General features: G+C 38.8%; 1 protein-coding gene across 1 annotated transcript in view; it reads left to right on the top strand.

Moving 5' to 3' along the window:
• KLHL14 (kelch like family member 14) overlaps positions 1 to 15,301 on the top strand; it is a 66,107-nt gene that overhangs the window by 11,280 nt on the left and 39,526 nt on the right. The window contains exon 3 of the mRNA XM_032704754.1: positions 5,724 to 5,845. Within this exon, the coding sequence (XP_032560645.1) occupies positions 5,724 to 5,845 (122 nt within the window). The remainder of the gene's footprint in view (positions 1 to 5,723; positions 5,846 to 15,301) is intronic.

The following is a 15,301-nucleotide window of genomic DNA, read 5'->3' on the forward strand; positions in this document are numbered from 1 at the left end:
GTGTTGCCAGAAATTTCTTTTGCATTCTTTTAAGTGTGCCTTGGGCAGTAGGTGCGGCTTAGAACCGTCACAAAAATCCATTCATAAAGCGACTTTCATACATTCAACACATTTTTGAACATTCTTTGAACTGAAGAAATAAATAATTTATTGGTCATAATTTGCAAGAGACTTTATCATGATTTAAGTTTTGACAAATTCAGTATATCCTTTTAGGTCTGTACTTTATCCGTAAGGAGAAAGATATTCCTGGTGGGTCAGAGTTCCATCAGGAGACTGATCTGCAGGACTTGGTCTTTCAGGACTTGCAGACTGTGAGAGCTCAGATCTGTCCCATGGCAGTACTATAGGGTTAGGAAGAGATTCGGGATGCCTATTCACCTATAGCTTGTGATGTTTGTTAATTCATTTTATGTAATAACAAAACCTCACAAAATTCCTTTGTCCAAAATAAAATTTACATTGTACCTTATGGCTTTCATCAAGTTCATAGTTAAAACTCCTGGCTAATTATATTTCCTCTCTATTAAACATGTATTGCTAATCATGACTATCTTTTCAGTCAACTATGGAAGCCAAAATCCATTGAAATAAGCAGTTTTCATATGACACTTTTGTTGCACTGAAATGTCCATCCAGGAGCAAGTAAGGTAATTATTGGAGATCGCATCACATGTGGCAAAACATTTTCTTCAGTCACGGGCAAATGGATGCCTAGAATGTCAGTTCAGATTTTCAGGCTGCAACTAGATTCTCCATTACATTTTTGTTGGACACAGCACCCCTTCAAATACCTTCTGAGGGTATCTAAAGGGTTGGTAAGGTCCATCCTGATTTCTGAAGATGGAATTAAGTCTTTAAGGTTAACAAACAAAAGGTCTACAACTGAAATGCTGATTGGGATAGTATGTATGTCTTTGTCTTATTACATTGAGGTTGGTATCTAAACCTCTCTGAAATATCTTGTTTCTGCTGCAGGTTCATACAACCACTTTTTCTGAGATTCTTGCTACTTGTTTTGACAGTATCACTGTCAGATTTCAGTTTCTCAAATCCTTTGATGTAGTGAGATTTGTGGATGTAAGTAAAATTCACCACACATTGACCTGGTCTTCTGTCTGGTTTTGTTTGTGTCTGAGTTCAGTGGGCAAATACCTGAAGTTTGATTTTGTTCTGCTGCATTTAAGGTCAGCACTGAAGCAGGAGCAAGGTGTGCCATCGTGTCTATCAGGTCGCTGCTCTGAAGAGCTACCTGGCTCTATCCATACTCAAAGCTATAGTGATAACCTATATTAAAAGATAATTAATGATCCAGGCTTTGGGATTTATTATAGCCTTTGGGATTAATAAATCCTTTGGGATTTATTGTTCCTCTTATAGATAAGAGGAAAGTATAGTTGAATAGTATTATTTTTCTTTCTTTCTTTTCCATTGATGACCATGATCACCTGTACATCTTAAGATGCAGGTTTTTTCTGATGTGTAACACTACACTGGATGCATTAAGAACCACAGGATTGCCATTTCATGGTTGTATTCTTTCTTTTTCATTCCCTAAAGCAGTGGGGGAAGCCTTATTGCATTGTTTAAAAACTGGAAGAGTCTGGACCAAACCTGTTGTTGGGGTTTGTTTTCTTGCCAGCTTTGGTAGAATGTACTTCTACTAATTGTCCAGATAAGGAAAACCCATCAGTAAAAGATTGATGGATATGTGAATAAAGAAAAACAATGTACAAGAAGAGTATTTCCCATTCATGTGTTTTCCATTAAGATAAGGGTATCAACGTTTCAAAAGAGTAGGAGTGGTTGTCAGGAGTATTGAGGTCTCATGATCTTTTCTACTGATTCCTTGCAAGTTGATAAACTCTCTTGGGCTCAACCTTTTGTTATGCATATTTTTGTTTAGTTTAGACTATGGACTAGTGACCTGAGATCTGATGTGCATCTGCTGCTACCTTTGAAGTGAGTAGGACTTAGTTATGCTGATAGCTATTCAATATCTCTGAAAATGAAGCCACTTATCTGAGTACCCAAATTCCTTGGTTTATGTGTTTGAGGGAAACCATAAAAGTTTGAAAATCTTGACTTTGAAATAGACTTTGGTTTCCAGTCTTGTGTGTACACAAAATAAATTTCACACCACATGAGGTACCCAGGAACTTAATTAAGGTGAATTAAGTGTTTAAAAGTCTTAGCAGAACAGAAACTGCAAAGTGTGTGCAGAATAACAATATATGAATGTTCATTGGTCGGAACTAGAGTTTTGTAGTCTAGGTATAAGAAGTGTTTTCAAGAACAAGATATGGATAAATTTATCTCAGCTTTTATTGCCTTGACATCAGTCTGCCTGTCCACAGTTAATATTACTTTAGCCTTCCCCAACCAGGATCCACTACTGTTAGTTGAACTTAAGATGGCCACAGTATCCTTGGCAGGAACACTGTGAACTACAGTATGTAACTAAATAGTATATTACACTGTGAAATAAGGACTATGAAGAAACAGTGTTTCAGATAGAATGAAGAGCATTTCACATCGTAATCTGGTGTTATGTGAATAACAAACATAATAATACAAGAAAGGGAGAAACTGTATATTGCTAATGTATTACACGTATTTTTAAATCCTGTCTTCATTGTAGAATTTCACTGAATTACATTTTTATTAATATTTGGAGAAGTCTTCTGCATATAAGCAGTGATCATTTACATGTTTTTCATATTTTAGAATGTATTTTAAGATTGCAACAGTACTGCTCAGTACAATATGGAACATAAATATGACATCATAAAGAAAATTTCTTTTCAAAACCTAAACTGTGGGAATTCACACCAAAACTTAAAAAGCAGAAATTAGCTCCGAGGAAAACACATCTGTATAAAACATGCATATCTTTAGCCACTGTATTAGCTTTACTTATTTCACTGGAAAAGCTCTCAGTATAGATGATATAGATGAACTAGTTATTTGAGTAAAAGAACCTGCATCTTCTTTGCCATGTGAGAGTTCCCTGTGCTTTTGGTAGAGACTTTGCTGACTGTTAAGTTCTTATCAAACTTTTATTAAGGTCTTCTGTTCATGCTACTTCCCATTTTAAATATGTAAAAAAACTAAATATTTTTTAAATATTCCCATATAGCCACCCAGAAAAGAAGAAGTGAGAAACAGTAGGTTCTCAGACTGTTTAGCTGAAAAAGTAATGTTAAGGATAGTTGCAGCTGCCAAAGTCTGGAAACTCAGAGTTATATCTGACATTTCATTCTTCACCTTAACTATTGAGCCTTGGCCATTCATTGGATTTTCACAGTGCTTTGGAGTTAGAAGGGAGTTTTACAGATGAAAGATGAAAATCAAAATAAACTCCTTTATCAAGTAAACCTTGCAAGGGCATTCTGAATTTTACAATACACAGGGAGTTGATTGTGATATAACATAGAACACAGGAGGGTTGGAATAAACAATTTATTCTCTATCGTTAGGGATGGCCATGCATAACTGACTTATGGCCCTGGTTTGCTCTGCCACTTGTTATGTGTGCAGTCATCCCTAACTCATACCAAAAACAGTTTATCATACTCCCATGTTGCATAGTTTTTATCAAATGTTCTCTCATTAAAAACTTTACTGGGGAGATTGAATGTTTCAAGACACTGACAATGCTTTTGAAAGCTTTCCCCAGAGCTTGGTCTCACTGAGTTGAGTCTGTGCCGACAGTGATCATGAGACAATGCCTGATATCCTACACAGCTACAGTCTGGTGGGCAGGTAACAGTCATCATTTGACAGTACGTAGCAGGTGCAGTGCAGGCATCAAAGGCTGACTTGTCAGGAAGACTGAGGGACTGTAGGGCTCTCCCTAAGTCAGGAGAGAAACAGAGGGTAGGACAACATGGGACACTGTCACTGCCCCGTGGTGTAACTCCTGCCACTGCATTGAGGGTTTTGTTTCATCCACTGTCAATCCCTCCACCAAAATCCATTTAAAAGCAAACAGGGCCATCTGCCAGATGACCTTCCTTGTCACAGATGCCTTTGTAGTCTGTAGTTGTCTTTTGGATAGCCATTTGACAGATTTTATTCTGGAGCACTGTGTGGATCAGACCTTCAGCTCCCTTCCTAAGAGAGGTTCCTTGTGGGCAGTGCATATCTACAGCACAACCTAGTTCATTTGGCCCATTCTTCTCAAGAGAGGCTGCAATCCTACTACAAGTATAAATTGGTGGTCACCAACAAGCATTCTAGGCAGTGGTTGGAGTGAAACTATGGATGTGGGTAAGCTGTGGAATAAAGTACCTGCTACCAGAGTGCACTGCTGAGAGTGGAGCTCCTGGGTGCTGCTTTGACCCCACTGTGTGCAGCTGCGGTGGGGCTTTGATTCGTGGCATTTGATGCCTTTCTTGGCCAGAGGAGTTTACTGCATACTGACACACAGAGTGCTACAGGGATGTTTTCATGTTTGGAAAAGTGTTGGTGTTTGACAAGGATGCTTTCCATCAAATTCGTGGTCCTCCTGCACATTCATTTGTATCGATGGATGTTTTCCAGGCTACGTCACCTTACTACTTAACAGGAACATTTTGAGCCTAGACTTTTATTTCAGTGTTATCTCACCCAAGCTTTGTATAACTGATGAAAGTTCAATTATATGCGAAGTGACTATTAAAGCATCAGGGCTCATCTGGGGGTCTGGGCCTCCCCTCCTGTTTTCACTTACAATTGTGCTAAATCCCTTAATGCTGCAAAGAAATCGTACGTTCATCAGGTGGAGCATTGGAGGCCAGGGTGCAGATAACCGCTTTTACTGCAGATGAGACATTGCAGTCCTGTTCTTAAGAACTGCCAGGCAGATTGGGAATCACGGTCACGGTTAATAGCAGCGAATTGCCAGCTCTTGATGGGTGGGTAGTCACTCCTTTCAGTGGTTGCCCCCTGGGGGAGAAGGTAGAAAAACAGAGGGAGGGAATTAGAGTGACTTTGCACAGTTGAGCAGGTTCATGCCGCTGGATCAGTGGCAAGCATTGGCAGGGCTCCACTCTGGGGAGGCTCACAACAACATCACAGTCTCATTTTTACCAATTGGTGTTGCTATAGCCAGTGGTGCACAGGGGGGGAGCAAAGAGAAGGGGGGGAGCCGGGGGCGAGAGTGAAAGCAAGAGTCTGGACTAAATTAAACAAACAAAAGTGCTTGTAAGTAGCATTTAACCCATAACCATTAGCCCAGTGCTGCTAATTGTACTAAACTATATATCTGAAGTTCAGTGTGTGATTAAAGAGTTGGCTCACAAACTCTCTGCATAACCTTAATTTTTTCAAGGTTCTTTGAGTGTAGAATGGCTTATAATAATGATTTTGACTAATACGATTTTTGACATGCAACTTTAATGCTTAACCTTAGTACAACTCCAGAGCATTTCATGTGTATTCAGCTGTAAAGAGTGATGATTTAAAGGGATAATATAAGAAAAAGGTCGTTCTAGAATGAACCTCTAACAAATTGCATAAAGGAAGCTTATTATTCCATGAGTAGAGAGATACGCAGCTTTTCTGATCATTTTTCTGCTTGGTTCAAGAAATTGTTGAGACATGATTGGGAAAAGAAACACAAAAAAATGAAATAGAAAACTGCAAGCAGTGAACATTCTTTTGATGGTTATGATTTTGTTGCCACTAAAAATACTCCTCAGTAATGTGGTTGTTCATCTTTCCTCTTGTTTTGGGTGAAGAATTCGTTCCAATAAGAAAATGCTGTTATTGGTTGGAGGATTGCCTCCTGGACCTGACCGGCTACCCAGCAATTTGGTTCAGTATTATGATGATGAAAAGAAGACATGGAAAATACTGACAAGTAAGTGGTTTATTTTTGTACAGTTGTCTTGATGAATTTAAAAACATGGTTAATCAAATTAGACACTTTATTGATTTGTTTCTCTTCAGAGATTTGTTTATATATCACAAGGGGCTTCACAATGGAGCAATAAATTGAGATTGCAAAGGATGCTAATTTTATAATAGGATAGGCCTAAATTAACATTGGCTTAAAATCATTCCAGTAAGTTTTTTTAAGTAAACTTGTCTTTCATGCTGCAACATGAATCCATGCATATTTATGTATATAGGAATAAAATCTGGTTTAGGAAAAAAAACAAAGGCAGTGTTCAAGACATTTTTCTTAGAGTCAGATCCCTGGTAAGCCATAGTACTAGAGCACACCTTTGATTCTCTTTTGCATTTTCATTTCCTTCTTCCAGCTTTATCTGTTGTCCACAATCATTAAAGAAAGGTTTCCTCTGTACTACTCTGCGTCCATTGCTGACAGAAGCATTGGTGGAATATATCAGCTACAATAAACAGTGCACGGAAGCTGCTATCACAAAATTCTTTCTCACCTTCTTTTAAAGGTTGATTGTGTTTTAGAGTAAGTATTTTGCCTCGAGCATTGAGATTTGGAACTTATTGTTATGTTGGTTGCGATTCCCAGTCTGACTTGGTCATGGAATCAAATCATAGCTTCTTGAGTGCAGCAGGCTGTGTGTGCATTAGTCCCCTTGTGGCTAAACTGGCTGCATTGGTCAATAAAACTAAATTTTAACTGTCAAAATTGCCCAAAGCAGTATAGGTAAAATAATAAATGAGCAATTTTGATCCATAAATCAAAGCCATACTTCTAAAACTGGACAACTGGTAAAACTTGGATTTCCTGCTAAACCTGCTTTTTTTTTTTCTCCAGTAAAATACATTTCACAGAATTCTGTTCTTCTCCCTTATCCAAAGCCCTGTAATGGGATACATCTACATTAATAATATATCCACAGGTTAGGATGAAAAAAGTCAAAAGACTGCTATAATGACTGAAATAATGCTCTTGCAAATTACTTTTCCCCATGGAAGATTTAGGAGCCTTTCGCAAAATGGTGCAACATAAAGACTGCTTAGGTATAGATGACCTGGACTAACAGTTGAGTGTATTGTGTAAGAATGACAATTACAAAAGGTTATATGAACTGTACATTAGAAAAGTCTACAGCATCTGTGCTAGGGAACACACTATGCTTCACATTTTTCAGAATAATGAGATATGATGCTCACCTCTGTGCACTACTTCTAAGAAAACTCTGAAGATGGTAAGTCAGTGAAAAATCAATGATACTGCCTAAGGCAGAAATGTCCAGGTTTTTATTTCATTTGCTGTGTCTAATCCAGTGGCTCACCAGGAGAGGCGGGAGGAATGGATCTATTGCTTCAAGATCTGAACTCTCCACTGAATTAAAGTAAAAAGCTTTATTCTGAATCTTACCTAGATGTAGATATGTGAGATTTTGTAAGAATGACATTTACTCAACTCTTAGTTATATTGTGTAAAAGTTACATTGTGATGCTGTCTCCAAGACTATGGGAAACTACCCAGAGGCATGATTCCTGAATGCTCCGGCTAAATGTCCGTCACCAGTATTTGAATAACACCACTGTCTGTGGTGGTGTTAAGAGATGTTTCAGAATAATTTTATGTAGAGAATGTAGCCTTTTCTGTGTTACATCTAAGAAATAGTGAAGAAAAATTCTCTTTCCATTATGGTTAATGCATGTAACATTTTATACTGTGACTAAGAGACAATCAGTTCAACTGTTACAGTCCTAGCTCGCTCATGTTCAAGTGCTTGCTGCTCAGCACTGGAAGTCCTGAAGGTCCCAGGATCTGTCTCAGTGTTGGCTGAGACAGTGGCTGTCAAATACACAGCTCTCTTGTGACATGAGTAATCCTGTTCTTACAAATCCTTCTAGAAAAGGATACCCTCTTGGCCTGGTCTGCAGTTTGAAGAACACAGAGAAGAATGCCTGTCTTTTCACACTGAAAGAGACAAAATGTTAAGAAGCATGATTTCTTAAAAAATATTATTGCTACTCACCAAATGGTAACAATAACTATTAAAAAAAAAAGGTGAAGTAAGAGTTTCAAGTATCCCCTTCATTTTCTAACTTAATATAAGAGAGAATGGGAGACAAGTTCAAGTAGAACTTCTGTCCTTTCCATAAAACAGTGAAGGACTCTACAGCATAGGAGTGCAGGGGCTTGAAGAACTGTGACTGAGAAGTTTTAGGGAAGACCACAAACTAATCAGCTTATAACAGTGATAGTTCAGTGCATTCATGTTGTTCTATCACATACTGTGACATTTATGTGGGAAATTAGGGACACTGTTCTGGCTTTATTTTTCCTGTACCTTTTGCAATTTAGGAAGAAGGGAATTTTTTTCTTTCTTTACTCCCAGTGCACAGTTATCAGAGATATACAATCAGCAGGAAAGGCAGAAGAGATTTTTTTCTGTTTTTTTTCTCTTGTTTAGACAGTGCTGTCAGTCCTGAGGCCACAGTTCACCCTCAGCTCACCAGTACAAAGGAGGAACTTGCTCCTTACTGAACAGGGACAGGGGAAAAGCTCTCCTGCTCATGAAGTTCTGTGATAGGAAAAATCTCAGTTCTTTTAGTCTGGTATTTTAAGGTGTTCTATTTTATTATCTCCTTAGGTGTATTTGATTTCCTCCTCTACCAGCAAACATTTAAAAAGTCTTTTCTGTAACCTTCTGCCCACCAGTAAGCTCCCACACACACCAACAAAATGCCATGTCTTGCACTTAAAAGCTTACTGATCCAATGTAAAAGTGCACAGAAATTCTCTCTCCCTTCCTCCAAGCCAATCTACATTCCTCATTTTCTGCTCTTTGTGCCGGTGGCATTTGGGGATAGGGAAGATGGGAAAGAAGCTTGCAAACACTTAATCCTGTGTACAGGGGCAGGGCCATTGAGGAGTAGATGGGTGAGAGGAGCTTGAATCTGTTCCTGTCACCTTCCACTCAGAGGAACCCCAGAATTTCCTTGTCAGGGACTGCAGACCCATTTGAGAGGAAGCTGCTTGCCTGCTGCCTTTTTCCTTCTCAGTGTGGAGAGTGGCTGTTGCAAATATTCAGTTGCTTAGGGCTCCGTGTCCTGCCTTGTGTGATGCATGAGGAACAGGAGAAGATCAACCATCAGAAACTACTGACTCCATGTAAGCTGTGGCGCTGCAGTTGGAGCTGTGAAGATGGTTGCAGGTGAAACAGCACAAGCTATCAAGTATGACAGCTCAGCAGAGTAGCAATCTCATTTTGTTTCCATGACAAGACTAGATCTATTGGCAGAGGATCCTGCCCACCTCTCTCTGCCTGGCTAGCCAAAGCACCAAATGCATCAGTACTAATGGGAGTAATTCTAAAGGTATCAGGAAAACAACTTGCCTTGTTCATAGACCCAGGAGAGGAGGGGAAGCATGCACCCATTTCCAATTTTTTAATGTCATCATCTATGGGCAAGAATGCTATGGCTCAAGGAATCGGTAGATTTTTCACAGTCTAGTATTACTGTGTATTTTTCCTATCTGGTATTTCTCAGAGTTATTTTTTCAATGTTGACAACAAAGAATAGAGGCAAAATAAAGAAAAGGAAAAAAAAGGAGAAGTGGCATTTTACAAACACCTTTTGCCACCTAATTTTACTTGATGTGGGCACAATCCTAATCTGAGATTATATATAATATTATGCACATCAATAATGTGCATGTTGTTGTTTAATTTGAAGCACTTACTGCACAACTGTGCCTAAGCAAAGTAGAGGCTTTTATAGACTATGGCAAAGTACAGCAAATATCTTCACCTCATGGTTTCTTTTCAGGCTTCCCTACATGTACACAAACACCAGTATGTCATATAGCAGGAACAGGCAACCACTGCCCAGTGACAGAAAAGAAGAGCTGATGGGTGTTTGACAGTCCTTAGTAGCAGCAAAAGTTCTGCACTATTAATGGGGTTTCATTATTCCATGATATTTTGCAGACTTCATAACTACTTACTGGATGTGGGGCAGTGGGGGGGGGTCTCTGTGTCACCACCTCACGCCTCACTGCTCAGAACCAACCACTGCTGGTTCGGTTTTAATTACTAACTATGGTCCTGCCAGGAGTCCTTATTTAATTCTAGAACTCCTTTGGTTGTTTGTTTTTAACTGCAGTGTTTAAGATTAATTAAACTTTAAGGAAGTGAAACAATGTTTTGTTTGTTAGAATTATTCTATAATAATTGCAAGTTTCAAAATCCAGAGCCTATAAAGATTTTTTGTGTTCAGAATTGCATAGCTTTCCCAAAAACCCTACTGCTAAGGCAATGATGTATTACTTTCACTTTCATTATATGTTTTTAATCAGAGCGTGACTTCACACTAGACAAAGCGATGCTTTATGCATGGTCTCTCTTGTTTTTTGCTAAAATCTTTTGACATGATTAATTTTTCTTTAATGCTTTTGTCTTGTTGTAATGGTAAGGATGATGGGTATAAACCAGGGCAAAAAATACATGCTTTTCTGTCATAATGCTTCTAAGCATTTAAAAAATATATTAAATGAAAGAAAAAATATCACAAGAGAATGATCTAACTGGAATTAAATTTCTTGCTATGTGAACACAGAATGCAAGAAATAAATAAAAATGATGTAGTCACTGTTTTAGGTGGGGTTTTTTTGTATTTTTTTCCATAGCAATTTATCCATCTGTCTGATTAGGAGTGATGACTAGAAGAGAAACTGTGTCTTACAAGTTTCTACATATACAGCTATTCCTCCTTTTAATGCAAAATTCCTTTTGCTTGAAAGCACAAAAGGGTAAAATATTGGAAATATTACTGAAATCTTTCATGGCACTTTCCATCCATGTGAAGATGCAGCAGATATTTTTTTCAGATCATTCCCTTTTTTTCAATAAGATGTTAATTGTAACATTCCTTAACCTTCTTAGTTCACACATCATCTGGGTGAGCCACAGAGATGATTCAGTGAACATCACAATAGTGCCAAATATATGTATAGACAATAATGTGTTTATGCGTGGGGATTGCAGTAGATCTAGATTTTAATCCAGTGCAAAAGCTAACATAGTTGTCCAATGAGACAGTATATTTGGAAAGACAGGGAAATGTCCAGAACATCCCCAGACTGGAGAGTTTAGTCAGGATGACCAGCATCTCCTTTCAAGGTACTTCTTCTACTTATCCTGTAGTCTGTCTTTTTTTTTTTTTTTTTTGGTTATCTTGACCTTCCTGCTCTTTGCTAGGTGTATTTAAGTCTGTTGTGTTTGGTCAATGTGTAAAAACAAAAATGAATCAGGCACTTTGATTTCCTTCTCCCTCCCTCTCCTTCCTGCCAGCAGCGATCACACAATATCAAGGAGTTCTCATTTATTTGTCTTTCTCTGACTTGCTGATCATAACGAGCAGCCAGTAACCTTTTCATCCTCAATGCTCTGATAAAAGTCCACCTTCTCCTTCCTTCCCCACAGCCAGGTTGGCTGTGCTTTCATTTTTACATGAATCAGTCTCCTGCAAGTAGTCTGGTCTGAATGCAATATCATTTTATTTCTGTCATTTTGACTTTTTAAATTTCCCTTAATTATGTTCTGTGACACTGCAGAGGTCTTCCATCTTCAGTAACATTGAATGTCAGGCCAGCACTTAGGCATTCTGGTGATTCTCAAACCCCTTTGAACATTATTGTTTATATATTTTATCGAAAGGAAAGTCAAATAAAAGGAAGGTAGAATTATTTGCTTCATGTCTTGGTCAGCATTAGAGAACCTTGGTAAGTCCAATCCCCAACCTGCGTTGTTTCTGCTGCAGTAGGTTATATTTATTTCTTCCACGTTTTCTTTGGCAGTTCTGTGGCGTTCAGTTGTATCAGCCTTTCCTAGACAGAATGATACTTTGTCCTCCCTGAGCAAATTAATAACAAAACTCCTGTTCCTCTTTTTCTGAAATGGCTTTAGAGACTCTGAGAACTTCTCAATCCTTCATGTGTTGGAGTGCTTTATGCTGTTTTGTCTTTTCCAGGCTGGTTAGTTATAAAGACAAACAGTATGATTATAGCTCACATCAGAGGGTCCTAGGAGAAATTTTCAAAGGCTTAAGTGTCAGCTTAAGCTTAGCACAGTGTGCCTTTGGAAATGCTATGTCTTTTAAGTAAATACATTCATCCAATGTAAAGCCTTTACTTTTTTTAAGAATGATAGGGTGTTAGAAGCAAGGGTTTCCTCCTTCAATTTATCCCAAATCAATTGGTAACTGAATAAAAGTGATGTTTGCAAAAAATGTGTCAAGTCAGATGGACAGGTTCTCTTGACAAATGCTTGTTCTAATTTCTTCCCCTTCCCCCTTTTTTTGTCACTTGTGAGAACAGTGCACACTTACTTTAGTCAAAAAATGTGTTTTGATGAGCACTTCTTGGCAGCCCTGATAAATTTCATCTCTCTTACTCCATTTATCCAGCAGTTGGGGATGCTGCAGCTTCTGCTTCAGTGCTGTGTCAAGGATGGTTTCAGCACTGCATTGAAAAGCTTGAGCAAGCATTAGCATATTGCTAAGGCAGTAGTCTTTATATTAGCCACTAGACAGATTTAATAAATGTGGTAGGTGTATGCAGAAGTTGTACATATATACATATGCACATGCATATGTATACTCCTTAAATAAACAGATTGCACTAAAAGCTAATTTTAAACATAAATTCAATCTATATTTTCTATCCTCATACTTAGACCCTTTTAAAAGGTTCAAAAGCAGGAAAATATGGTCACAAAGGAAGAGAGATTCATACACAGAAAACTTGACTGATTGGTATGAATATCTAGCTTCAAGCCTGGATTTAGGAGATTAATTCCAGGTGGTCATATACACTGCCAATAAGCCATGTTTTACACATACAGAGAAGTGAGAATATAGAAGTGAGAAACAGAAATACAGTGAAGAGTATTTTTTCACGTGTGACATACCTTAGGTTAACCACAGCTCCCATTCTGAGGTTGATGCTTGGCAATTCAAACGTGGAAGTGCCATTAACAGTGCATGCCCGCATAACTAAGAGCAGGACAAAAGTCTAAGAATTAGTGAAAACATAGCATGTTCTCACAGTGGTTACCATATTTATGTGTTAAATATTATTTTCCTCTCCACTACCATTGGAGATAACTTTCAAGAAATATCAGCTGTCTTTGTGTGCATTTTTCCTATTGATTACAATGTTGTTAGCTTCTGCTTTTACACAGGGGTTACTTGACTGTCTGTATCTTCTTTACCCTGTGCCTTCTTTGTAAGTGTGGTGTCTTGTAGGTTCTGGATAGCTTTCACTTCCTGTATTCCCAGTCCCCTCACATCTTGCTGGGCTGTGTCTTTGAAATGACAAGTCTTATCTCTGCATTCAGTCTGTTTGTGCTGAAGCCCTCAATAGTCTTTCAGCTTCTCTTGGCTGCTTTCTACCCCTTATTATGGACTTGTGAACACCCACCTCTCTGGAAATCAGGCTGTTCATTTCCTTTCACATGCAAAGATGCCTGAATCTACTCACCTTCATGCTCATGAACTCCATTGGCAAATAGTTACTTTCAGGTAGAGTCCAGAAGTGTTACTGGAATGTCCTGTTCCCTGCCTATGCTCAACCATGACTGTTAGTGGTTGAAAACCTAAGTGGGACAAGAGAACAGGACACATCCCCCTTCTGAGACATCCTCAGGCAGGGCACTGAGACAGTGCAGAGCTGAGCCTTGGGTGGCCCCATGTAAGAAGGCAGCAGGTTTAAGACAGATGAGCTATCAGCTGCTGGTGCCATTCCTGCAAGAGATGCTGATTTCAGGCTTCTCTAACAACATCTTACTAAGAAAGCTGCTGGCTTCTGGAGATGCCACTCGTTGCTATATCCTTGCTAGTACATCGGAACCTTTGACTCAAAACCTTTTTCCTGGATCACAGAGCTTACCTTTTTCTAAGTCATTTCTCTACTTGGGTTCATATCTTTACAGGTGGCTTGAGGATGACGGTTCCATTTTGCAGCAACTTCTACTGCTTAGTTCCAAAGCAAAACAAACAAAAATTCTTTCAAATGTTTTTGCAAAACCAGAGTCATATTAGAACTTCTCAGCATCTCTTATGGGCTGGGGAAGAGGCAAGCAGTTGAGGTTTGCGTCCCTGCCTTGCTTAAGTCAGAGTACAATTTTTTAGCTTCCAAATCTTTCATGTATGTCCCAATGGGTATTTCACAGCCCCACCAAAGAAAGTTTTGTCAAGCTTTGCAAGGCTAACTGCAAACCAGAAACTGCCTAGCTACAAATAAGAAGTTGCTGTGACTTCACCGGTAAACCCAGGTGATCAGCAGAGTGTAGGTGCGTGGGCTCAATGCTGCCCTAGAGGATCTGCAACATTTTGAGTAATCTCAGCCTATGGGCATTGACTGTCTGCTGTGAACACAGATATCCTGGGAGCTGCATTGTCCTGTTTTCTGTCCAAAGCAAGTGTCTCACCTGGCTAGATACAGATTTCAGCAAAGTCACGTAATTTCTAGTGAAAGGTAATATGGTCAAAATGTTCTCACCAGATCTGTTCGTGTAGATCTCTCAATACTATTTGGCCACTGTCTCTAAAAAATCAGCCATCTGGAATAACTTTCACACAAAATTATATGGGACTGTGCAAATTCAGTGCGCATCCAAATATTGCTTTCTGGTTTTCAGGTAATTCCAGGTAAAATTTATGTGTTTATTCTTACCTACTTGCTCTGGGATTTATGTAGCATTAATGGGAGCTAGGCATGTATGAAGATGAAAATGAACCCTGGTGTGTTTATAGTTGCTTACTTTGGAAAGTATCTAATGTGACATTTATGTACAGATGGGTTGCAAACAGGATGGCAAAGTACTGCTGGCAGGGTAAAATGTAATAATAAAAAATTCCCATAGAAATTCTAAGGTTTTTTTGAGGAATTGGTACATGCTTTATAAATTTTCTCCTCTCAAACCTTCTTAAAAGAGAAGGCAGTTTCCTTCCCAGAAGTGTTTTGTACACAGTTATTTGCGATACAGATTTCAGAAGCCTGCCATAGCTGTCTCAGTTTTTGTGCTATAATGACAAGAGATGAACATTTTGCATCCTCAACTTTATTTGCTGTTGTATGCCCTTATTGCATTCTAGTGGCTCATTGTTTGAAGGAAGTCATTCTCTTTTCAATTTTCCTCTATTTTCTCACAGCTTGATTAAGTTCCTTTCTCTCTTCCCTTCCCTATCCCTTTCCCCTTCCCTACTGGCCCCCCTACTCCCCTACCTTCCCTCTGTTTAAGACAGAAATAAAATTTATTACATACTTGAGAAGGGTTTTTTCTAAGCTTTCTGTCTCATACCAGGTGTTGTATGAGCTACTGCTTTCATTTAACTGAATGCTGGAGTATCTGCAGGGACAGACTAA

This window comes from Chiroxiphia lanceolata, chromosome 1 (assembly GCF_009829145.1).
Source record: "Chiroxiphia lanceolata isolate bChiLan1 chromosome 1, bChiLan1.pri, whole genome shotgun sequence".
NCBI classification, from domain to species: Eukaryota; Metazoa; Chordata; class Aves; order Passeriformes; family Pipridae; genus Chiroxiphia; species Chiroxiphia lanceolata.